Genomic DNA, 24,248 nt, shown 5'->3' on the forward strand with positions numbered 1-24,248 from the left:
CCGTCCAATCTGTGAAAAGATGGAATCCTTTGAACAGAAGGTATTGGCACTTCTCGTTGAAAAATGTTTTCTTCCCTTTTTTCCATATTTGAGTGACGATTTAGTAGATTTATACTTCAAGAACTTAAAACAAAACCGTCCAATCCGTGAAAAGATGAAATCCTTTGAACAGAAGTTAATGGCTCCTCCCACTTCTCATTGAAACATTTTTCTTCCCTTTTTTCCATTTTTGAGTGACTAATTAGTAGATTTATACCTCATTAACGCAAAACAAAACTGTCCAATCGGTTCGGGTGTAATCCTTTGAACAGAAGTTATCGGCCCCTCCCACTTCTCGTGAAACTTGTTTTCTTCCCTTTTTTCCATTTTTGAGTGACTATTTAGTAGATTTATACCTCAGGAACGAAAAACAAAACCGTCTAATCCGTGAAAAGATGAAATCCTTTGAACAGAAGTTATTGGCCCCTCCCACTTCTCGTTGAAACTTGTTTTCTTCCCTTTTTTCCATTTTTGAGCGACGATTTAGTAGATTTATACCTCAGGAACGCAAAACAACACTGTCCAATCGGGTGGAATCCTTTGAAGATAAGCTATCGGCCCCTCCCACTTCTCGTTGAAACTTGTTTTCTTCCCTTTTTTCCATTTTTGAGCGACGATTTAGTAGATTTATACCTCATTAACGCAAAACAAAACTGTCCAATCGGGTGTAATCCTTTGAACAGAAGTTATTGGCCCCTCCCACTTCTCGTTGAAACTTGTTTTCTTCCCTTTTTTCCATTTTTGAGCGACGATTTAGTAGATTTATACCTCAAGAACGTCCAATCGGGTGGAATCCTTTGAAGAGAAGATATCGGCCCCTCCTACTTCTGTCTGAAACCGACGTCCCCCCCTTCCCAATGGAAGCCTTCACCTTGGCCCCCGCGTGGCCCCCCAACGCCCCCCACTCACCTTCCCAGATGCGAGAGAGGAGAAAGCCACATTATATGCTTTAACATGAGCGACAAATCCCGCACGGTTAAACAAACTTAACCTTCATTTGTGGGCGAGAAGGGAGCCCGGCAAGTAATTACCAGCAGGGGGGGCCGTGTCGAGGGCCTTGAGAAACAGGGGGGTTGAATAGGAGGGAAGCAGAAGCGGTTAGGGGTGAGGGGCGTTTTTTTAATGAGTTTGTCCAGAAATTGATTTTTGCACTGTAATCTTTTTATCGGTATGCGTGGAGGGTCAGAAGGAGCGTCAAGGCTAGCGGCTGAGGCTCAAACAACAGCCGCGCTAAATGCTTTTGTAGCCGAGGCAAATATTGGCCCCTCTCGGCTTAAAGGGGCCAAGGAGCTTGTTTGTTCCAGCTGGAGGAGGAAAAAAGGGAAAAAGAACCGCCTCTTTGCCGCACATGAATTCAATTATTATATCGTTTCGCCTTCTCGACTTTTGCTTTCGTTTTAAAGAATGAATGTCGATTCCGTTTTGGGTTTTGTAGGGTTTGTTCGCGTGCTTGAAGATGCTTCGATTGTGAGCTTGTGTGTCCGAGGTTTGAAAAGGGAGAGCGCAATAGAGAAACATGAGAAGAGAAAGAAAGAGAAGGAGAAAGGATGAGAAATGGGAAAAAGAGAGAGGAATGAAAATGGAAAGACCAAAAAAGAGAGGGGGAAAAGAGAGAAAGAGAAGGAGATGAAGAGACAGAGAGATAAAGTGAACGTGAGAAGGACAGTGAGTGAGAGCAAAAAAAGAATGAGCGAAAGACAGAGAAATGGAAAGCAGGAAAAGAAAGAGATTTGGGAAATAGAGAGAGCAATAAAAATAGAAAGAGCAAAAAAAGAGAGGGAAACAAAGAGAAAGAGAAGGAAAAGTAGAGAAAAAGGAGAAAGTAAGAGAAAAAGTGAGAGCACAATGGAGAAAAATGAGAAGAGAAAGAAAGTGAAAGGAGATAAAGAGACAGAGAGAAAAAGAGAAGAGAAAGAAAGAGAAGGAGATAAGGAGACAGAGAGATAAAGTGAACGTGAGAAGGACAGTGAGTGAGAGCAAAAAAAGAATGAGCGAACGAGAGAGAAATGGGAAAAAGGAAGAGAAAGAGATGTGGGAAAAAGAGAGAGGAATAAAAAGAGAAAGAGCAAAAAAGAGTTTGAAAAAGAGAGAAAGAGAAGGAAAAATAAAGAAAAAGGGAGAAAGCAAGAGATAAAGTGAGAGCACAATGGAGAAATATGAGAAGAGAAAGAAAGTGAAAGGAGATAAAGTGAACATGGGAAGGACATTGAGTGGGAGAGAAAGTGAGAAGAAAAAGAATGAGTGAAAGAGAGGGAAATGGGAAAAAAGGAAGAGAAAAGGATGTGGGAAAAAAGAGAGAGGAATAAAAAGAGAAATACCTAAAAATAGAGAGCAAAAGAGAGAGAGAGAAGAGGAAAACAGATAAATGGAGCGATAGAAGGACAGTAAGTGAGAGAGAAAGTGAGAAAAAAAAACCATGAGCGAAAGAGAGAGAAATGGCAAAAAGTGAGGGAAAGAAAAGTGGGAAAAAGGGAGGGAAATAAAAAGAGAAAGAGCTAAAAGTAGAGGGAGGAGAAAAAGGGAAAAAGATAGAAAAAGGGAAAAAGTAAGATAAAAGTGAGAGGAAGCGAAAAGAGAAAAAGTGGCAAAAAAAGAAAGAAATAACATAAGAAAGATATCACATCAATATAGATAGATAGATAGATAGATAGATAGATAGATAGATAGATAGATAGATAGATAGATGGATAGCATCGCAATATTCCACTAACCTAATATATAACGAAATAAAACAATATAATACAAGCCCTCCCTGTTGCTAGGCAGATTTTAAAAAAATGCGTCATCGGAAAAAACGAAAATTCTCTTTTTTTTCCCCCTCATTTATTTATGAAGACACCGAAAAGTGAGCATTTTGTGTATTTTGATTCCGATTTGATGAATTACACCCCAAAAAGATGAAAAATATTAATTATAATACGAAAAAATGAAATAAAATCGGTTCTATTATCTAAGTATCTAATTGCACCCGGTTAAAATACTTAAACGTCGTTTAAAAATAATAACAAATAGCCTCTCCTTTATTATATCTATAAATAGTATACATATTCTTTAAATATTTTCATAATAAAGCCCCAATCTTACTTTTAAGACTGCATTTTATTTTGAAAATTAAAAGAAAAGAAAATCCACCGGATGTATATAAACGTGAAACGACGTTAATTATACTTTGTAACGTTCCTAGAGAGATTTTAACAAATTATATATCATAAAATATATATTTAAACGCTTGTAAAATGAATTAATTCCACCGACTTTAAAAAATAAAAAAAATAAAAAAATAAAACATAAATCTTATTTTAAAGCGTTGGATTTGCGTCGAAGTCGTTTCGACAGAGGGAATAATCACGTGACAACAGCGCCTCTCAGTGTTTGTGTCGAGGAATTGCATCCACACGTCAAAAATCGGCTGATGAGCACCCGCCGTAGGGGTGGAAAGACTATAGCTCGCGGGCCACATGGGGTCCGTGAGGGTTTTTCATCCAGCCCGCCAAGTACAAAAGGTCCATATATTACTACAATATTTAGAATAGTACTACTAAATAAAAATGTCTTTATTTGTCCCTTTTTATGTCTGGAAAAAATACTATGACAGAAATACTACAAAAATACTACAACATGACTACAAAATGACCACAAAACTAAATATCTGATTTAGTACTTAAAAAATAGTGACGTAATATATTGTTTTTTCTTCATTTTGATAAGAAAAATATAACATGGAAAAACTACTACAGTATTACTATGATACCAAACTACTATCACAGAAATATTACTGCAAAAATACAACAAAAGTAATATTAAAAAAAAAATACTATAAAGATACTAGTATGGAAATACTATCGAAGTACCGATACAGAAACACTCCAAAAAATACTGCAACATTAATAATATTATACAAAAATACTTGTACACATATATTACAGCAGAAATAATACAAAAATACTTGTACATGATAATTACCGCAGAATTATTACAGAAATACTACCTATAGACTACAGACATTATACTAAGGAAATACTATAAAATAAAAGTACAGAAATACTACAAAAATACTTAGTATACACTACAGATATTATATGAAGGAAATACCACAAAACAAAAGTACAGAAATACGACAAAAATACTACGTATACACCACAGACATTATACTACGGAAATACTACAAAAGAAAAGTGAAGAAATATTACAAAAATACTACATATACACTATAGACATTATACTAAGTAAATACTACAAAAAAAAAGGTCAAAAACACTCCAATAATACTTCTACCTTAAAAATTTCATTCAAAAACATATATTTTACAACAGAAATACTACAAAGATATTAGTACAGAATAAAAACGGCAGAAATACTTCAAAAACACTACATCTACACTACAGACATTAAACTAAGGAAATACTACAAAATAAAAGTACAGAAATACTACCAAAAATACTGTTACTTTAAAAATGTCATACAAAAATTCTTGTACATATATTTTACAACAGAAATACTGCAAAAATACTTGTACAGAATAATTACGGCAGAAATACTTCAAAAATACTACATTTACACTACAGATATTATACTAAGGAAATACTACAAAATAAAAGCACAGAAATACTACATAAACACTACAGACATTATACTAAGGAAATACTACAAAATAAAATAACAGAAATACTACAAAATAAAAGTACAGAAATACTAGGAAAACACTACATATACACTACAGACATTATACTAAGGAAATACTATAAAATAAAAGTACATAGATACTACAAAAATACTAGGTATACACTACAGACATAATACCAAGGACATACTACAAAATAAAAGTACAGAAATACAACAAAAATACTACGTATACACTACAGACATTATATTACAGAAATACTACGAAATAAAAGTGAAGAAATACTACAAAAACACTACATACACACTACCGACATTATACAAAGCAAATACTACCAAATAAAAGTACAGAAACCTTAAAAATTTCATTCAAAAATACTTGTACATATATTTTACAACAGACATACTACAAATATAATAGTACAGAATAAAAACGGCAGATATACTTCAAAAACACAACATCTACACTACAGACGTTAAACTAAGGAAATACTACAAAATAAACGTACAGAAATACTACCCAAAATACCGTTACCTTAAAAATGTCATACAAAAATTCTTGTACATATATTTTACAACAGAAATACTGCAAAAATACTTGTACAGAATAATTACGGGAGAAATACTTCAAAAATACTACATTTACACTACAGACAATATACTAAGGAAATACTACAAAATAAAAGCACAGAAATACTACATATACACTACAGACATTATACTAAGGAAATACTACAACATAAAATAACAGAAATACTACAAAGTAAAAGTACAGAAATATTACAAAATAACTACAAATACACTATAAACATTATACTAAGGAAATACTATGAAATAAAAGTCCAGAAGTACCACAAAAATACCGCTCCCTTAAAAATGTCATACAAAAATACTTGTGCATATATATTACAGCAGAAATACTACAAAATAAAAGTCAGTAAATACTACAAAAAAATACTACATATACTCTACAGGCATTAAACTAAGGAAATACTTCAAAATAAAAGTAGAGAACTATTACATATACACTACAGACATTATACTAAGGAAATACTACTAAATAAAAGTACAAAAATAATACAAAAACACTACATATACACTACAGACATTATCCTAATAAAATACCACAAAATAAAAGTACAGACACACTACAAAAACACTACATATACACTACAGACATACTATGAAAATATACAACATTAAAGCACAATAATGCTATAAAAATACTAAAGAAAATTATAAAATGAACACAAAAACGTACTTTGAGTAATACTACAAAAATGCTGCAAATGAGCACTACTAAGAATCAAATGAACTGAACCATTTCAAGCTGAGGATTATTTCCGACGCTGTTAAATATATTGTTTTTGTTTTACTTTGAAATCTATTCAAGCATATCCTGTTCTTTATTAAGGGAAAGAGAGTTTTAAAATTTTAAACAATTCCATCATTTTTGTGTGTGCTTGGGTTAAATCAGCCCACCCCAAAAAAGGTAGGTTACGCCCATGGTTTTAATTACAGGATTGATAATATCTTCATTTATAAAAAGTGTTTTGTGTGTGTCTCCCTGTAGCCGGCAGAGGGCAGCATTGGACTTTTTAAATCGGAATTAAAATTAAATGTTCTCGGATGCGACGAGATTGGACGTGACACTCTCGCTTAAACATATCATAAAACATGTTATCAGTAAAATAGGATAAAAAAGTATCAAGATTAATAAATTAACAAGTAAATGGCCTTAGTTATAGTAATAACACGATGAAAATAGACGAAAACATTCATAAACAAAAATAACGAAAAAGGCAGCTTCTTTTTCTCCAAATTTTAATAGACACCGTCGAAAAGGGGACAGAAAATAGCGCCATCTGGTGGACACTTTAAACATGAAAGCCGGATACATCCGTTAGTTTTAAATAAACTAAAATAAATTGGGAATTTATTAATATTGAATACGCTTCAAAACGATAAAGGCAAAATATATATTCATATTTAAATATATATTACTGTAGCTGTATTTTTATAGTATTTATGTAGTATTTCTTCGAAGGTATTTTGTGGTATATCTGTAGCATTTCTGCAGTAGTGTTTTTGTAGTTGTTCTATAGTATTTATGTCGTATTTTTTAAAATATTTTTATCGTATTTTTGTCATATTTGCCCAACACGAAAAGGGGATGGGCGCCACCAGGCTGTACTTGACGGAGACACACCATAAGAGATGGTCCTCTTGCGACCCCTAGTGGTCAAAGGATCCAACCAATCAACTATTTTTCTGGTAGTATTGTAGTATTTCTGCAGTCAGATTTTGGTTGTATTTCTGTACTATTTTTTGTAGTGCGACTGTACTTTTATTTTTTAGGATTTTTCCTGTTGTATTTTTTGTACTATTTCAATAGTAATTTTTTAAAGTATATCTGTATTATTTTGGTTGTATTACCCTAGTTGTATTTTTGAAGTATTTTTGTAGTATTTTTATCGTATTACTGTACTTTCATTTTGTAGTGTTTCTACTGTAGTATTTTAATTATAATCATTTTATAATATATCTGTAATATGTTTGTAGTATTACTCCAATTGTATTTTTGTAGTATTTTTGTAGTATTTTATAGCATTACTGTACTTTTATTTTGTAGTATTTTGTAGTATTTATACTGTAGTGTTGCTTGCAGTATTTTAATAGGAAACATCTTAAAGTACATCTGTATTAATTTTGTATATTATTTCTTGTAATATTTTAATCGTAAACATTTTATAGTACATCTGAAGTAATTTTGTAGTATTACTGTACTTTTATGTTCTAGTATTTTGTAGCATGTGTACTGTAGTATTTATTATAATATGTAAATAGTAAACATTTTATAGTAGTAGTCTGTATTATTTTTGTAATAGTACTCTAGTTGTATTTTTGAAGTATTTCTGTAGTATTTTTAGAGTACTTTTATTTTGTAGTATTTCTACTGTAGTGTTTTTAGTATTATTTCAATACTAAGCATTTTATAGTATATCTGTAGTATTTTTATTGTATTGCCTTTGTTGTAATTTCAAAGTATTTCTGTAGTATTTTTATAGTATTACTTTTATTTTGTAGTATTGTGTAGTATTTCCACCGTATTATTTATTCAAGTATTTCAATAGTAAACATTTTGTAGCATATCTGTAATATTACTGTATTCATACTTTTATACTTATATTTATATATTTAGATTTCTGTAGTATTTCTGCAGTCAGATTTTTGTTGTGTCTCTGTAATATAATTGTAATGTAACCATACTTTTATTTTGTAGTACTTTGTAGTATTTCTACTGTAGTATGATGTTGTATGATTTAGTTTTTAGATGATGAGTTTTACTCATAGAGGCATTTTAGTAGTATTAATAAAGTTTTTCTACAGGAGTATTTTGTAGTATCACTGCAATATTTTCTTTTACTGTAGTATTATTTTTGTAGTATATCTAAAGTATTTGTTTCTTTTCAGAATGCAAAGGAAAATAACAGGACCGTGTTTTATAAGGTTTGATATTTAGTTTTAGAGTAATTATGAAGTATTATGGTATTTTTTTTTATTTGTACCTGGGAAAAAATGAAGTATACGCAATGTACTGCAAATGGTGAAAGAAGTAAAAGATATAAAATGGAGTCACACAGAGATATTTATTTCCCGGATATTTCAAAAAAACAAGAAAATATAATATAATATAACAATAATAAATATTGTGTATTTATTTTTATGGACAAAATGCACAATTTACAAAAATCAAGGGAGCCATCCCCACATCAGTTCTGTTTACTTTTAGCCTTTTTTAACAAAGTAATAGAAGAATAGTTCCGTTCTAGATTTAGAAGAAATAAAATGCACCAAGGCCAGGCGAGTAGAAGAAAGAAAGAGAGAGAGGGGGAGAAAAGGGGAGAGAGAAAAGAGAGAGAGAGAAGAAGGGAGGCAGAAAGAGAAGGAAAGAGAAGGGGAGAGATGGGGAAATAGAGAGAGCACAAATTAGAAAGGAGGAAAAAGGGTGAAAGAAAGTTAAAGAGTGAAAATTAATGAAAGAATGTGAACAGAGAAAAAGAGAGATTGAAAGAAAGAGAAAATGAGAGAAGAGAAAAGGAGTGATAGAAAGAGAGAGAAAAAAGTGAGCAAGAGAAAGAAAGAGTCAGAAAAATAAAGTGACAGGAAGGGGGAGTTTAAACAGAGACAGAGAGAAAAAGAAAGAAAAGAGGGGATGGAGAAATAGAGATAACACAAATTAGAGAGGAAGAAGAAATGGAGAAAGAAAGTTAAAGAGTGAAAAATAAAGAGAGAAAGAATGTGAGAAGAGAAAAGGAGAGATAGAAAGAGAGAGAAAAAAGTGAGCAAGAGAAAGAAAGAGTCAAAAAAATAAAGTGACAGAAGGGGGGGGGTAAAACAGAGAGAGAACAAGGGAGACAGAAACAGAAAGAAAGAGAAGGGGAGGGATGGAGAAATAGAGATAGCACAAATTAGAGTGGAAGAAAAAAATGGAGAAAGTTAAAGAGAGAAATATAAAGAGATCAAGAATGAGAGAAGAAAAAAAGGAGAGATAGAAAGAGAGAGAAAAAAGTGAGCAAGAGAAAGAAAGAATCAGAAAGACAAAGTGAGAGGAAGGGCGAGAGAAAGAGAGAGATTAAAAGAGAGAGAGAGAGAGAACAAGAGACAGAGAGAGGAGGAAAGAGAGGGGGAGATGGAGAAATAGAGAGTACAATTTAGAAAGGAATAAAAAATGGAGAGAAGAAGTTAAAGAGCGAAATATAAAGAGAGAAAGAATGTGAGAAGAGAAAAAGAGAGATTGAAAGAGAGAGAAAAAAGTGAGCAAGAGAAAAAGAGTCAGACAATTATAGTGAGAGGAAGGGGCAGGGAAATTAGAGATTAAAAGAGAGAGAGAACAAGATAGACAGAGAGAGAAGGAAAGAGAATGAAAAGGGAAGATATAGAGAAATAGAGAGCACAAGGTATAAATGAAGGAAGAAGGAAAGCAGGAGAAAAAAGAAACAAACTACAAAAGATAGGAATAGAGAAAGAAAGTTAGAGAGAAAAAGGAAGAGAGAAAGAATGAGAGAAGAGAAAAAGAAATATAAAATAAAGAGCAAAAATGAGCAAGAATGAGTCAAAAAGAGGAAGTGAAAGAAAGAGGGGCAAAAAGAGAGGGACTAAAAGCGAGAGAGAAAGAACAAGGGAGATAGAGAGAAAAAGAAAAAAAAGAGGAGAGAAAGAGAAATAGAGAGAGCACACATTAGACAGTAAGAAAAAGGAGAGGAGGAGAAACACAGAGAAAGTAAGAAACTACAAAAGCGAGAGAATGATAAAGAGAGAAAGAATAAAAGAAGAGAGAGAAACAAAATGAGGAAGGGAAAGAAAGAGTAAGCAAAAGAGCCAAAGTGAGAAAAATAAAAAGAGCAAAAGAGAGTGAAATAGAAAAAAAACAAAAAGAGAGAGAATTGGAGTGTACAAAAGAGTGTGTGAAAAGCAAAAAGAGAAAAAAGAAGAGAGAAAGAAAAGAAGAGCGCAGTAGAAAGAAAGAAAGAAAGAAAGAAAGAAAGAAAGCATGAGAAAGAGAAAGAGAAAGTGAGAAAAAAATGAAAGAGAGAGAGAAAGCAAGAGTGAGACAGGCAGAAAAGGGAATAAAGAATGACAGAAAGAGAGGGAGGGAAAAAAAGAAGAAAGAGATTGAAATACGGCTCCAGCAGTTTTGCCAGCGGTGCCCGACTTTGGCAACCTCAAGTGGAAATTGTTAAAACTGCAGCTCATTTTTCTCCTGTGCTTCTCAGCCTCTTTGACACCTGTGATTTAAACATTTAAAACATTTAGAAACAAAACGGTTTTCTCGAAAAGCCACCTTCAAATATTCTGCTCACAAATCAAAAAGTGACAAAACACCTTGAATAAAAAAATACAAAACACTTTAGAGTTAGAGGATTTTAGAGTTAACTACCCAAAGAGGAAACACTTTGGGTAGTTAACTCTATTTTATTTTTTTTAAAACGCATTCATTTAGTTAAAGGTCTTTCGGCTTTTTTCCAACGAAAATGTTTAACTGAATATAGAAACTGTTAGATTTCATCTATTATAGAAAACTAAAGCTTCTTGAGGCCCTTTGGGTAGTTAACTCTAATTAAAAAAAACAGTGTTTATTGAGTTAAACGTCTTTCTGCTGTTTTTTTCATCAAAAATGTTTAACTGAATATAAAACTTTTAAATTTCATCTATTCTAGAAAACTAAAGCTTCTTGAAGCACTTTGGGTAGTTAACTCTATTTAGAAAAGAGCATTTATTGAGTTAAAGGTCTTTCTCCTTTTTTTTCTACGAAAATGTTTAACTGAATATAGAAACTTTTAGATTTCATCTAATATAGAAAACTAAAGCTTTTTGAGGCACTTTGGGTAGTTAACTCTAATTAAAAGACAGTGTTTATTGAGTTAAAGGTCTTTCTGCTTTTTTTTTCAAAGAAAATGTTTAACTGATTATAGAAACTTTTAGACTTCATCTATTCTAGAAAGCCAAAGCTTCTTGAAGCACTTTGGGTAGTTAACTCTAAGTAAAAAACAGTGTTTATTGAATTATAGGTCTTTCTGCTTTTTTTTCAACAAAAATGTTTAACTGAATATAAAAACTGTTAGATTTAATCTATCATAGAAAACTAAAGCTTCTTGAAGAACTTTGGGTAGTTAGCTCTAATAAAAAAACAGCGTTTATTGAGTTAAAGGTCTTTCTGCTTTTTTTTTCAACGAAAATGTTTAACTGAATATAAAAACATTTAGATTTAATCTATCATAGAAAACTAAAGCTTCTTGAAGAACTTTGGGTAGTTAGCTCTAATAAAAAAAACAGCGTTTATTGAGTTAAAGATCTTTCTGCTTTTTTTTTCAAAGAAAATGTTTAACTGATTATAGAAACTTTTAGACTTCATCTATTCTAGAAAGCCAAAGCTTCTTGAAGCACTTTGGGTAGTTAACTCTAAGTAAAAAACAGTGTTTATTGAATTATAGGTCTTTCTGCTTTTTTTTCAACAAAAATGTTTAACTGAATATAAAAACTGTTAGATTTCATCTATTAGAGAAAATTAAAGCTTCTTGAGGCACCTTGGGTAGTTAGCTCTGATTAAAAAACAGTGTTTATTGAGTTAAAGGCCTTTCTGCTTTTTTTTTTCAACGGAAATGTTTAACTGAAGATAAAAACTTTTAGATTCCATCTATTATAGAAAACTAAAGCTTCTTGAAGCTTTTTGGGTAGTCAACTCTAATTAAAAAACAGTGCTTATTGAATTATAGGTCTTTCTGCTTTTTTTTCAACAAAAATGTTTAACTGAATATAAAAACTGTTAGATTTCATCTATTAGAGAAAATTAAAGCTTCTTGAGGCACCTTGGGTAGTTAACTCTAAGTAAAAAACAGTGTTTATTGAATTATAGGTCTTTCTGCTTTTTTTTCAACGAAAATGTTTAGCTGAAGATAGAAACTTTTAGATTTCATCTATTCTAGAAAACTAAAGCTTCTTGAAACGTCTGCAAAGGCACCCAGGCAGTACTTTTTTCCATTTCTTATTTTTCCTATCGTCTTTAACATCCCACTTGCGACCTTCCGGTAAAATAGCATCGCCTCGATGTTCTCTGGTTGATTAATGACATTTGGCGAATACAGCTACAGTCGGATGCTTTGCGAGTGGCTCCTGCCTTTGGCGACATCCGGTGGACATATTCAAAACTGCAGGTCATTGTTTGACGCTCTCGCTTCTCTCAGCATTGTATCACGGGCCATTTAAAATGTTGTGGCGGGCCACATTCGGCCCACAAGCCATGAGTTAGCTGTAACTGGGCCCCCTTGTGGCCCTCAACAGATGAGCATCACGTACGTTAGCAGCCAGGCTAAAGCTAACGTTAGAGACGGCGTCAGACGGACGGTGGAGGGCGGCTGTGCCGATGTGGGAGAAAAGGTTGTGGGCGTTGACAGGCTGGGGTTTTTGTTCGCCATGGGGGTGGTAGGATCCTCCTCGTTGGCGAACGGGGGCTCCACTGTCACATAGCCGTTGATTATCCTCACGTTAGGGGGCGGGCTCGTACTGTCGGACAAAATAAAGGAAATGTAAGTGTCAATTTACACGCCACCATCTAGTGGTTGAACATGGAATTACACACTACATGATCTATTACCTAGAATAGATTTATAAAATACATTTTTATAGCATAAAGCTAACCTATAACCGGCATTAGAATATAGATGTAAAAAGCAGGGTTATAGTGGTCCTATGTTACAATTACCATGTCACCACCTAGTGGTTGGAAGTGGAATTACACTCCACATCAATGATCTACAGCCTAGAATAGTTTGTATATTTTTATTACAGAAAACAAATGTATCACCCAACAGTTTCTTTAGGCATGAAAATCTAGTTGCAGAGGTGCTTAAACACAATTAGCAAAGCACCATCTAGTGGTTGCAGATGAAATTACACTCTAAATCACTCATCTGTGACCTAGAATAGTTTTACTACATTTTCAGAGTGAAAAAACAAACCCATTACCACCATATTCTGATGGCGCAAAAAGCAGTATTGCAAGGAGTTCAAATTGAAAGAGCGTACCTCCATCTAGTGGTTGAACATGGAATTACACAATACATAATCTATTACCTAGAATAGGTTGTACAACATTTTTATAACATAAAACAAACATATAACTCTCATTATCTAAAGCAGTGTTCTAAGGGTCCTACGTTACAATTACCATGCCACCATCTAGAGGTTGGAAGTGGAATTACACTCTACATAAATCATCTATAACCTAGAATAGATTGTGCAACATTTTCAGTACAGAAAACAAACTTATTATCAGTTAATTTAGGCAAGAGAATCGAGTTGTAGAGGTGCTAAAAAACAATTAACAAAGCACCATCTAGTGGTTGAAAGTGGAATTACACTCTACATCAAAGAGCTATCACTTGAAACATATTTTATCGTGAAAAAAATCCTATTGCTTCCAGTTTCTGTAGGTCAAAAATATCAGGAATTTAGGCATAAAAAGTAGGATTATAAAGTACAATAAAAACATATGCTACCCTCTAGTGGTTAAAAGTGGAACTACTCCACATTAATGAGCTACCGACTAGCATAGTCTTTGATACATTTTTAGGGCTTAAAATTGACCAATATTTTCTGAAGGTACGAAAAGCAGCCTTATAATCGTGCTAAAATGCAATTACAATGCCACCATCTAGTGGTTGAAAGTGGAATTACACTCTACATCAAAGGGCTATGACTTGGAACAGATTTTATAGCACAAAAAAAATGAAGGCCCCAAAAATCGTGAATTTCCGTATAAAAAGTCGGATTATAAAGTACAATAAAACATGCTACCATCTACTGGTTAAAAGTGGAACTACTCTACATCGATGAGCTACCGACTAGCATAGTCTTTGATAACTTTTTGGGGCCTGAAAATTGACCAACATTTTCTGAAGGTACGAAAAGCAGCATTATAACCGTGCTAAAATGCAATTACAATGCCCCCATCTAGTGGTTGAAAGTGGAATGACACTCTACACCGATAAGATTTAGATTAAAACAGTTTTTACTGCATTTCGATAGGACTACACAAACCTATTCCAACCTTTTCTGTCGGTATAAAAAGCAGAGGTATGAGAGTGCTACATTAGCACGCCCCCATCTAGTGGTTGAAAGTGGAATTACACTCTAAAACAATTGGATTTTGATGAGTAGTTTTTACTACATTTTGATAGCACAACACAAACTTATTACTTTTTTCTGTCAGTATAAAAAGCAGGTTGCTACATTAGCACGTCCCCATCTAGTGGTTAAAAGTGGAACTTCCCAATTTGAAAAACGCCATCTTTTTCTCAATTTGCATAAAAAAAAAAAAAAAAAACTTTTACCCGTCTCCGAATCGAACCCAAAGGTCACTGAAGAGGCGGGGCCTCCCGTGGCGGCGCTGAGATTTCCCAGGGCGTTTTTGGCGTCCGAACTCCTCCAGCTGACTCAGGCTATCGGGTTGCAGGATGTGAGGTAGCTCCGCCCCCTCGTCCTCGTCTTCTCCGTCCTCGCCAGTGCTGGGCCACCCGGAACTCGTGGGCCGGCTGGTGGGAGGAGCCACGCCGGTGCCGCCGGCCCGCCCACTTTCCGGTTGGCTGTTGAGTTCATCGATACGCCTCTCATTAGCATATATTAGCATATAGGGTATAATACAGTATTAGTGCAATAATTGGATGCGAATGGAATCAAATCAAAAAGATTACAATTACAAAATTGCGCAATGACCTGATCTTAAACCAGCATGCCTTATAATGGGGTGCGCCTTATGTATGGAAAAAGTTTGCCTAGATGGTAAGGCGCCCGCTTTGAGACTGGGAGGTTCGGGTTCGCGCCCCGGCCGAGTCATTCCTAAGACTTAAAAAGTGGTCGGCGGCGCCCTCTGTTGGCTGCGGCTGCATCGGCTCGCTACAACGGGTCAGGTGCAATCGACATTTCGTTCTGTGTACATTGTTACACAGAATGACAATACAAGGAAATTATTATTATTATTTTTATTATTATTCATTGAAGGTGCGCCTTATAACACGGTGCGCCTTGTGGTGCGGAAAATACAGTAGTATTCCTTCCCCTTGGTTCCCTGCTAGTTCCTTGTCTTCTTTGTCACATCCCAAGCATCCTTTATTTGACAGAATGACTAGATTACACACACCAGGTTGTGTGTAGTATCACAATTCAAGCCTAATTCCAGAATTTGGACAATTGAACCCACAACCCTAAAACTGCTACAGGCGGTTTACCTTGTGAGCTATATCTATAGTAAGGATTTAGCATTAAAATCAGGGTAAAGGATTAGACTTTCAGGTTAGTCTGCAGGGTTGGGATTTATTCTCATCTCATCTCATTAGCTACACCGCTTATCCTCAGTAGGGTCGCGGGGGTGCTGGAGCTCATCCCAGCAATCATCGGGCAATGAGCAGGGGACACCCTGAACTGGTTGCCAGCCAATCGCAGGGCACACAGGGACAGACAACTCTCTCGCTCAATCACACCTTGGGACAATTTGGACCGGCCAATTCACCTGAAATGCATGTCTTTGGGATGTGGGAGGAAACCGGAGTGCCCGGAGGAAACCCACGCATGGGGAGACCGTGCAAACTCCGCACAGGAAAGCTGGTAGCTGGATTTGAACCCACGCAGGAGGTTCCCAAGACATGAACTGTGCCGCACACGCGCTAACCACTGCGCCGCCGTGCTGCGGGTTGGGATTTAGGTAAATGAAATCTGCAGATATTTGTTGAGGGAGAAAGGAAATTATTTTTTAAAAAGAAAAAAACGAAAAAAAAATGACAATTGAAAATGACAAAGAAAAGGACAATGAATTTAGAAAAAGACAAAATAAGAAAGAAGGGGGAGGAAAAGGAAAAAGAAGAAAGAAAGATAGGAACAGCTCAAAATAGCGCAAAACAGCAATATAGCGACTTTATTTTAGTCATTTTGATTGGCATTGGATTCTTTTTTTCCTTAAAATGTGTTGGAAAAATTTGGCCTGGAAAGTGCTTGATAAGTGCTTGAATTGGGCCTTGAAAAAGGGGTGAATGAAGCTCTGGCTGTGAAGGAACTGGCTGACCCCGAACATCCTCCAGCTGAAACTCCAAGAAATAATTTGAGGACGGCAGTCTGCAGTTCATCAAGGTCTTATGAGCTCCATTTCATGAATAGAATCCATGATTTGCAGTATTTCCTAGAACCGACCAATCGGAGGCCAGCAGGAAGTCTGGGGTCCCGACAAAATATGGCGTGGAGCGGGCCACCGCGAAGGGAACACTTTTAGATTTCATCTATTGCTAAAACTTCTTGAGGCACTTTGGGTAGTTAACTCTAGTTAAAAAAACAGCGTTTATTGAGTTAAAGGTCTTTCTGCTTTTTTTTTCAACGAAAATGTTTACTTTTAGATTTAATCTATTATAGAAAACTAAAGCTTCTTGAAGCACTTTGGGTAGTTACCTCTCTTTAAAAAACAGCGTTTATTGAGTTAAAGGCTATTCTGCTTTTTTTCAACGAAAATGTTTGACTGAATATTGAAACTTTTAGATTTCATCTATTGTAGAAAACTAAAGCTTCTTGAAGCACTTTGGGTAGTTAACTCTAATTAAAAAACAACGGTTATTGAGTTAAAGGCTATTCTGCTTTTTTTCAACGAAAATGTTTGACTGAATATTGAAACTTTTAGATTTCATCTATTGTAGAAAACTAAAGCTTCTTGAAGCACTTTGGGTAGTTAACTCTAATTTAAAAAACAACGGTTATTGAGTTAAAGGTCTTTCTGCTTTTTTTTTCAACGAAAATGTTTACCTTTAGATTTAATCTATTATAGAAAACTAAAGCTTCTTGAAGCACTTTGGGTGGTTACCTCTCTTTAAAAAACAGCGTTCATTGAGTTAGAGGCTATTCTGCTTTTTTTCAACGAAAATGTTTGACTGAATATTGAAACTTTTAGATTTCATCTATTGTAGAAAACTAAAGCTTCTTGAAGCACTTTGGGTAGTTAACTCTAATTAAAAAACAACGGTTATTGAGTTAAAGGTCTTTCTGCTTTTTATTTCAACGAAAATGTTTAACTGAATATAAAAACTTTTAGATTTCATCTATTGTAGAAAACTAAAGCTTCTTGAAGCACTTTGGGTAATTAACTCTCTTTAAAAAATAGCGTTTATTGAGTTAAAGGATTTTCTGCTTTTTTTAAACAAAAATGTTTGGCTGAATATAGAAACTTTTAGATTTCATCTGTTATAGAAAACTAAAACTTCTGGAAGCACTTCGGGCAGTTAACTTTAAATTTCTTTTAAAACTGTTTATTGAGTTAAAGGTCTTTCTGCTTTTTATTTCAACGAAAATGTTTAAATGAATATAGAAACTTTTAAATTTCATCTATTGTAGAAAACTAAAGCTTCCTGAAGCACTTTGAGTAGTTAACTCTATTTAAAAAATAAAACAGTGTGTATTGAGTTAAAGGCTTTTCTGCTTTTTTTAAACAAAAATGTTTGGCTCAATATAAAAACTTTTAGATTTAATCTATTATAGAAAACTAAAGCTTCTTGAAGCACTTTGGGTAGTCAACTCTAATTTTTTCTAAAACAGTGTTTATTGAGTTAAAGTTCTTTCTGCTTTTTATTTCAACAAAAATGTTTAACTGAACATAGAAACTTTTAGATTCCATCTTTTGTAGAAAACTAAAGCTTCTTGAAGCACTTTGGGTAGTTAACTCTAATATTTTTTTTATTATTTTTTTTTTAAACAACGTTTATCGAGTTAAAGGTCTTTCTGCTTTTTTTCAACGAAAATGTTTGACTGAATATAGAAACTTTTAGATTTCATCTATTGTAGAAAATTAAAGCTTCTTGAAGTTTTTTGGGTAGTCAACTCTAATTTAAACCAAAAAAAAAAAACAGCGTTTATTGAGTTAAAGGTCTTTCTGCTTTTTATTTCAACGAAAATGTTTAACTGAATATAGAAACTTTTAGTTTTCATCTATTGTAGAAAACTAAAGCTTCTTAAAGCACTTTGGGTAGTTAACTCTATTTAAACATTAAGTAAAAGCAGGTTTGTTTTTTTTTTTTGTTTTTTTTCCCAAAAATCAGTGTTTAATATATTTTAGTTTACAGTTAAATCTTCTTCGTGTCGCTTCCTATAAAAGTTTGATGAAGTACTGCATCTCAGAGTGAAAATACATTTTGGAAACGGGTCATTTTTTTTTTTTTTTTTTTTTAGTTTACCGCATACTCACAATGTAACGGGCCGCCGATCGTCGGGTCTCACATGTTCGATCGCGTAACCGTCTTGACGCAGGATCTCCAACACGCTGTGGTTGCCCAGGAAGTGACCTAAAAACGTGGAAGGGACAGAATTATCAGTATAAAACCTTACTAGAGGCCAATCGATATCAGGAGGGACGATCATCGGCACCAGTACAGTGTTCATTTGAGCTGTAAAAAGTGATGGTCCCGGGGACTTGCATGCTCAAAAATCGATGGGTCCCAACAGAGAGATCTATGGCTCCCCAAAATTTAGTCTTATCGGGGTTGAAATCGTAAATCGGCGACAAATATATCATATAAATCTATATATTCATTCAGTTTTAATCATCACAGTTTATTGGGAATACAAATCAGTTATCACTTCAAGATTTTTCAGTTCACAACAATATTGTACATTATACAAAATCACATTGCTGAAATATGAGTCTATATATTCATGCAGTTTTAATCACTTCAGATTTTTCAGTTCATATATTCTTGGTGGTTTGCTGTCCCGCCACACTTGTAATGCCTTCTCAAGGTCCAATCCATTATCATCCTCCTCATAGCGTCACCAGGAATAGAATTGAGTCCATTTGGGCAGAAAAGTCCTTTTCTTGCTAGGAGTATTCTTTTGTTTATTTTCTGTCGTCGAATCGTTGGCTTCGACACACGTGTTTTCCTTGCCTCTGCGATCTTCCGAAGAATTTCTCCGCCGTTTTTTCGTGCCGGAATGATTGCCGTTGTTACCACTTTCTGTGTTATGTTTCGACTTATTACCGACACTGAAGAAATTATAATTTTTTTGTTGATTTTCACCGAATACCAACCGTTTTTACGGAGGCATACTTCTCTTTCACTCGACAACCGCCACAGCAATGACGTCATCTCGAAACAACGAGATCTCGTTGGCCGAGATCGGCGTGCGGACGAAAACTCGAACCGCGAGACCAAAACAACAATGGCGGATCTGCCTGACAAAAAGTTTGGAGTGCGGTAAATCTTCTCATCTCATCTCATTAGCTACACCGCTTATCCTCAGTAGGGTCGTGGGGGTGCTGGAGCCCATCCCAGCAATCATCGGGCAGTGGGCAGGGGACACCCTGAACTGGTTGCCAGCCAATCGCAGGGCACATGGGGACAGACGACTCACTCATTCACACCTAGGGACAATTTGGACCAGCCAATCCACCTGAAATGCATGTTTTTGGAATGTGGGAGGAAACCGGAGTGCCCGGAGGAAACCCACGCAAGCACGGGGAGAACATACAAACTCTGCACAGGAAGTCTGGAGCTGGATTTCAACCCACGCAAGACATGAACTGTGCCGCACATGCGCTAACCACTGCGCCGCTGTGCTGCCTGCGGTAAATCTTTGTTAAAAAAAAAAAGGAATCGGGTAATCATGACAAACCAGAACAGTAGTTTGGAATTTGACGGATATCGGTATCAGGTTTTTTTCCATTCGAGAGTCGATTATAAGGTCTCATGTAGCCTCTCTTTCTTTACCTCCCCTCCTCTTCTATCTTTCTACCCACCCCTCACCTTCTGATTAGATAAGCGACTGGGGGTGGAGCCACTAAAGCAGGAGAGAGCTGCAGCTAAGCTAACATGCCCGTCCGTCCGTCCCTGTGATAGAAAGGCATGTTTGCGATTAAGAAAAGTTTAATTTGTTTTAGAGGAATACATAAAGGTAGAGACTGATACTTTAGCTTCTATCATAACATCAGTTTGTCCATCAAGAGAGAGCATAAAAACCACCCCCAAGTGACGGTGATGAGCTTTTAGCATAACATCACTTCATCAATCTGGCTCTAAAACAGGAGTGTACGCACTTTTTAATTTTCAAGCTCCTGTTTTAAGTTCATTTAAATCATGTTAGATTGTATTTTATTTATTTAGGCTATTGTAAAAAGTTTCAGGGAACTTTTTATGTTTTATGTATCTTTATACCAGTTTCTGCTAAGCCTTATTTCATTTCCTGCACTGTTAATTTTTGGTTTAATTGAAATAGTAATTGTGTTGGAATTCTATTTACTGTAAAATGTTACAGAAAACTAATAAAGTTTTATTCAAATTTATAATATTTATTCTATGTGTTTTTTTGCATTATTTAAAATTTCACACCCCAATCTTTAACGTTTTACAGCAAATTCATATCGGCCCTTAATACTAATATTCAGTATCGACTTTTGAAAACCCATTGTTTTTGTGATGGTATACTGACATAACAGCGAAGAAAATAAGTATTTGAACACCCTGCTATTTTCATCGTAGGTGCATGTCCACTGAGAGAGATAAACTAAAAAGAAAAATCCAGAAATCACCTACAATGACATTTCAGACCCCTTAATGTATTCTAAGTGGGAGGAATAGCAAAATAGCAGGGTGTTCAAATACTTATTTGCAGCTGTATAACACAAATAAATTGTTGAAAAACCATGCATTGTGATTTCTGGATTTTTCTTTTTAGTTTATCTCTCACAGTGGACATGCAACTACAATGAAATTTCAGACCCCTTCATGATTTCAAAGTGGAAGGAATACCAAAATAGCAAGGTGTTCAAATGCTTATTTGCAGCTGTATCATACAAATAAATTGTTGAAAAATCATGCATTGTGATTTCTGGATTTTTCTTTTTAGTTTATCTCTCACAATAGACATGCACCTACGATGAAAATTTCAAACCACTCATTGATTTCTAAGTGGGAGAAATAGCAAAATTGAGGGTGTTCAAATACTTATTTGCAGGTGTATCATATGAATAAATTGTTGAAAAATCATGCATTGTGATTTCTGGATTTTTATTTTTAGTTTATCTCTCACAATAGACATAGATAGATAGATAGATAGATAGATAGATAGATAGATAGATAGATAGATAGATAGATAGATAGATAGATAGATAGATAGATAGATAGATACTTTATTCATCCCCGAAGGGAAATTCACTTTTCACATGGACCTACGATGAAAATTTCAAACCACTCATTGATTTCTAAGTGGGAGAAATAGCCAAATTGAGGGTGTTCAAATACTTATTTGCAGCTGTATCACACAAATAAATGGTTAGAAAATTATGAATTGTGATTTCTGGATTTTTCTTTTTAGTTTATCTCTCAGCATGGACATGCACCTACGATGAAAATTTCAAACCACTCATTGATTTCTAAGTGGGAGAAATAGCAAAATTGAGGGTGTTCAAATACTTATTTGCAGGTGTATCACACAAATAAATTGTTGAAAAATCATGCATTGTGATTTCTGGATTTTTCTTTTTAGTTTATCTCTCACAATAGACATAGATAGATAGATAGATAGATAGATAGATAGATAGATAGATACTTTATTCATCCCCGAAGGGAAATTCACTTTTCACATGCACCTACGATGAAAATTTCAAACCACTCATTGATTTCTAAGTGGGAGAAATAGCCAAATTGAGGGTGTTCAAATACTTATTTGCAGCTATATCACACAAATAAATTGTTGAAAAATCATGCATTGTGACTTATGGATTTTTCTTTTTAGTTTATCTCTCTCAGTGGACATGCAACTTCAATGAAATTTCAGACCCTTTCATAATTTCTAAGTGGGAGATATACCAAAATAGTAGGGTGTTCAAATACTTATTTGCAGCTGTATCACACAAATAAATGGTTAGAAAATTATGAATTGTGATTTCTGGATTTTTCTTTTTAGTTTATCTCTCAGCATGGACATGCACCTACGATGAAAATTTCAAACCACTCATTGATTTCTAAGTGGGAGAAATAGCAAAATTGAGGGTGTTCAAATACTTATTTGCAGGTGTATCATATGAATAAATTGTTGAAAAATCATGCATTGTGATTTCTGGATTTTTATTTTTAGTTTATCTCTCAGAATAGACATGCACCTATGAAGAAAATTTCAAACCACTCATTGATTTCGAAGTGGGAGAAATAGCAAAATTGAGGGTGTTCAAATACTTATTTGCAGGTGTATCATATGAATAAATTGTTGAAAAATCATGCATTGTGATTTCTGGATTTTTATTTTTAGTTTATCTCTCAGAATAGACATGCACCTATGAAGAAAATTTCAAACCACTCATTGATTTCTAAGTGGGAGAAATAGCCAAATTGAGGGTGTTCAAATACTTATTTGCAGCTGTATCACACAAATAAATGGTTAAAAAATCATGAATTGTGTTTTCTGGATTTTTCTTTTTAGTTTATCTCTCTCACACTAGACATACACCTACGATGAAAATTTCAGACCCCATGATTTCTAAGTGGGAAAATAGCAAAATTGAGGGTGTTCAAATACTTATTTGCAGCTGTATCACACAAATAAATGGTTAAAAAATCATGAATTGTGTTTTCTGGATTTTTCTTTTTAGTTTATCTCTCAGAATGCACATGCACCTACGATGAAAATTTTAGACCCCATGATTTCTAAGTGGGAAAAATAGCAAGATAGCATACTTCTTTTCTTATCTGTATATCACAGATTTTGAAAGAGCTCAGTTTTTCCAAATCAATGCCCCCCAGTCCTCAACCCCCTTCCAAAAAACATTGCAAAAGCCTAGCCACAAAGACCCCCAAAACAAAAACAAGAACAGGAAAAAAACAAGGACAATTGTTGTGAAACTGAAAAATGCAACCGACCCCTACACCAGACAACATCTGAAATATAACTTTACTCGTTTAGTATTACTGGTTTATATTCCGATCATTTATTTATTTATTTAACTCATTGATTTAAGGATTTGAGGTGTCAAGTGGGTGGTCAGCGTGGTTTCGGGGCCCCCCCGGAGTCCCCCGCATTCTCCCCGGAGGCGTCTTTCCAACCACGCTCCGGAACACAATGAACACCAGAATCTTTCGGTTCCTCCAAAATGGAAAAGAAAAGAAACTGGAGCATCTGCATCAGATTTTTGGTTTCAATGAGGCTATCAAGCTAGCCTCTTTGATAACTTCTCAATGGCGAGGAAACCCGGTAAGGTGCTTAGAGAGTGAAGGTGAAGGATTTTATACATTGGACTATAAAGGATTTTATACGATTGAATACAAGTTACATTTGATGCGGGCGGCACGGCGGCGCAGTGGTTAGCGCGTGTGCAAGGCACAGTTCTAAGGTCTTGGGAACCTCCCGTGCGGGTTCGAATCCAGCTAGCGGACTTCCTGTGCGGAGTTTGTATGTTCTCCCCGTGCTTGCGTGGGTTTCTTCCTCCCACATTTCAAAGACATGCATTTCAGGTGTGATTGAGCGAGCGAGTTGTCTGTCCCTGTGTCCCTGCGTGCCCTGCGATTGGCTGGCAACCAGTTCAGGGTGTCCCCTGCCCACTGCCCGGAGATGGCTGGGATGGGCTCCAGCACCCCCGCGACCCTAATGAGGATAAGCGGTACGGCTAATGAGATGAGATGAGACATTTAATGCAAATATATTCACTGACTGGGAGGTCAGGACACCCTGGTGGAAAAATGTTGTTTACAGGAACGGCGGGAACGGGATAATCAGCACATCCAGACGGTGTTGACGCAGAAAGGCCCTGATGAAGTAGAAACGCTCTGTGTTGTTTTGAGTACCCCAGACATCGGGACGCTCTTCTACGAGATGGTGAAGCCCAGGGGGGGCTTCCTTGGCACGCCCATGGGAGGAGTCGGCATTATGCAGGGAGAAGATGATCAATAGGAGAAAACTAAAGGACTTGAGACTCCAACAACACTAATTCGGCTAATTCGATGGAGTTCACTTAGTTAAATTGTTAGGGAAACGAAATCTGCCCCCGTGTGGAAATGTCGGCTTGTCAGATACCT

At 35.2% G+C, this 24,248-nt stretch overlaps 1 protein-coding gene across 1 annotated transcript in view; it reads right to left on the reverse strand.

Annotated features, from left to right (window-relative positions):
* Positions 1-12,059: 12,059 nt before the first annotated feature.
* The window catches only part of trabd2b (TraB domain containing 2B), a 134,070-nt gene continuing 121,881 nt past the window's right edge, over positions 12,060-24,248 (reverse strand). Inside the window, exons 10-12 of the mRNA XM_088348848.1 lie at positions 18,434-18,530; positions 14,553-14,804; positions 12,060-12,723 (exon numbers count right to left, since the gene is read on the reverse strand). Coding sequence (XP_088204974.1) covers positions 12,495-12,723; positions 14,553-14,804; positions 18,434-18,530 — 578 coding nt within the window. The 3' untranslated portion in view covers positions 12,060-12,494. The remainder of the gene's footprint in view (positions 12,724-14,552; positions 14,805-18,433; positions 18,531-24,248) is intronic.

This window comes from Urocampus carinirostris, chromosome 12 (assembly GCF_059441175.1).
Source record: "Urocampus carinirostris isolate Australia breed hairy pipefish chromosome 12, RoL_Ucar_1.0, whole genome shotgun sequence".
Taxonomy (NCBI): Eukaryota; Metazoa; Chordata; class Actinopteri; order Syngnathiformes; family Syngnathidae; genus Urocampus; species Urocampus carinirostris.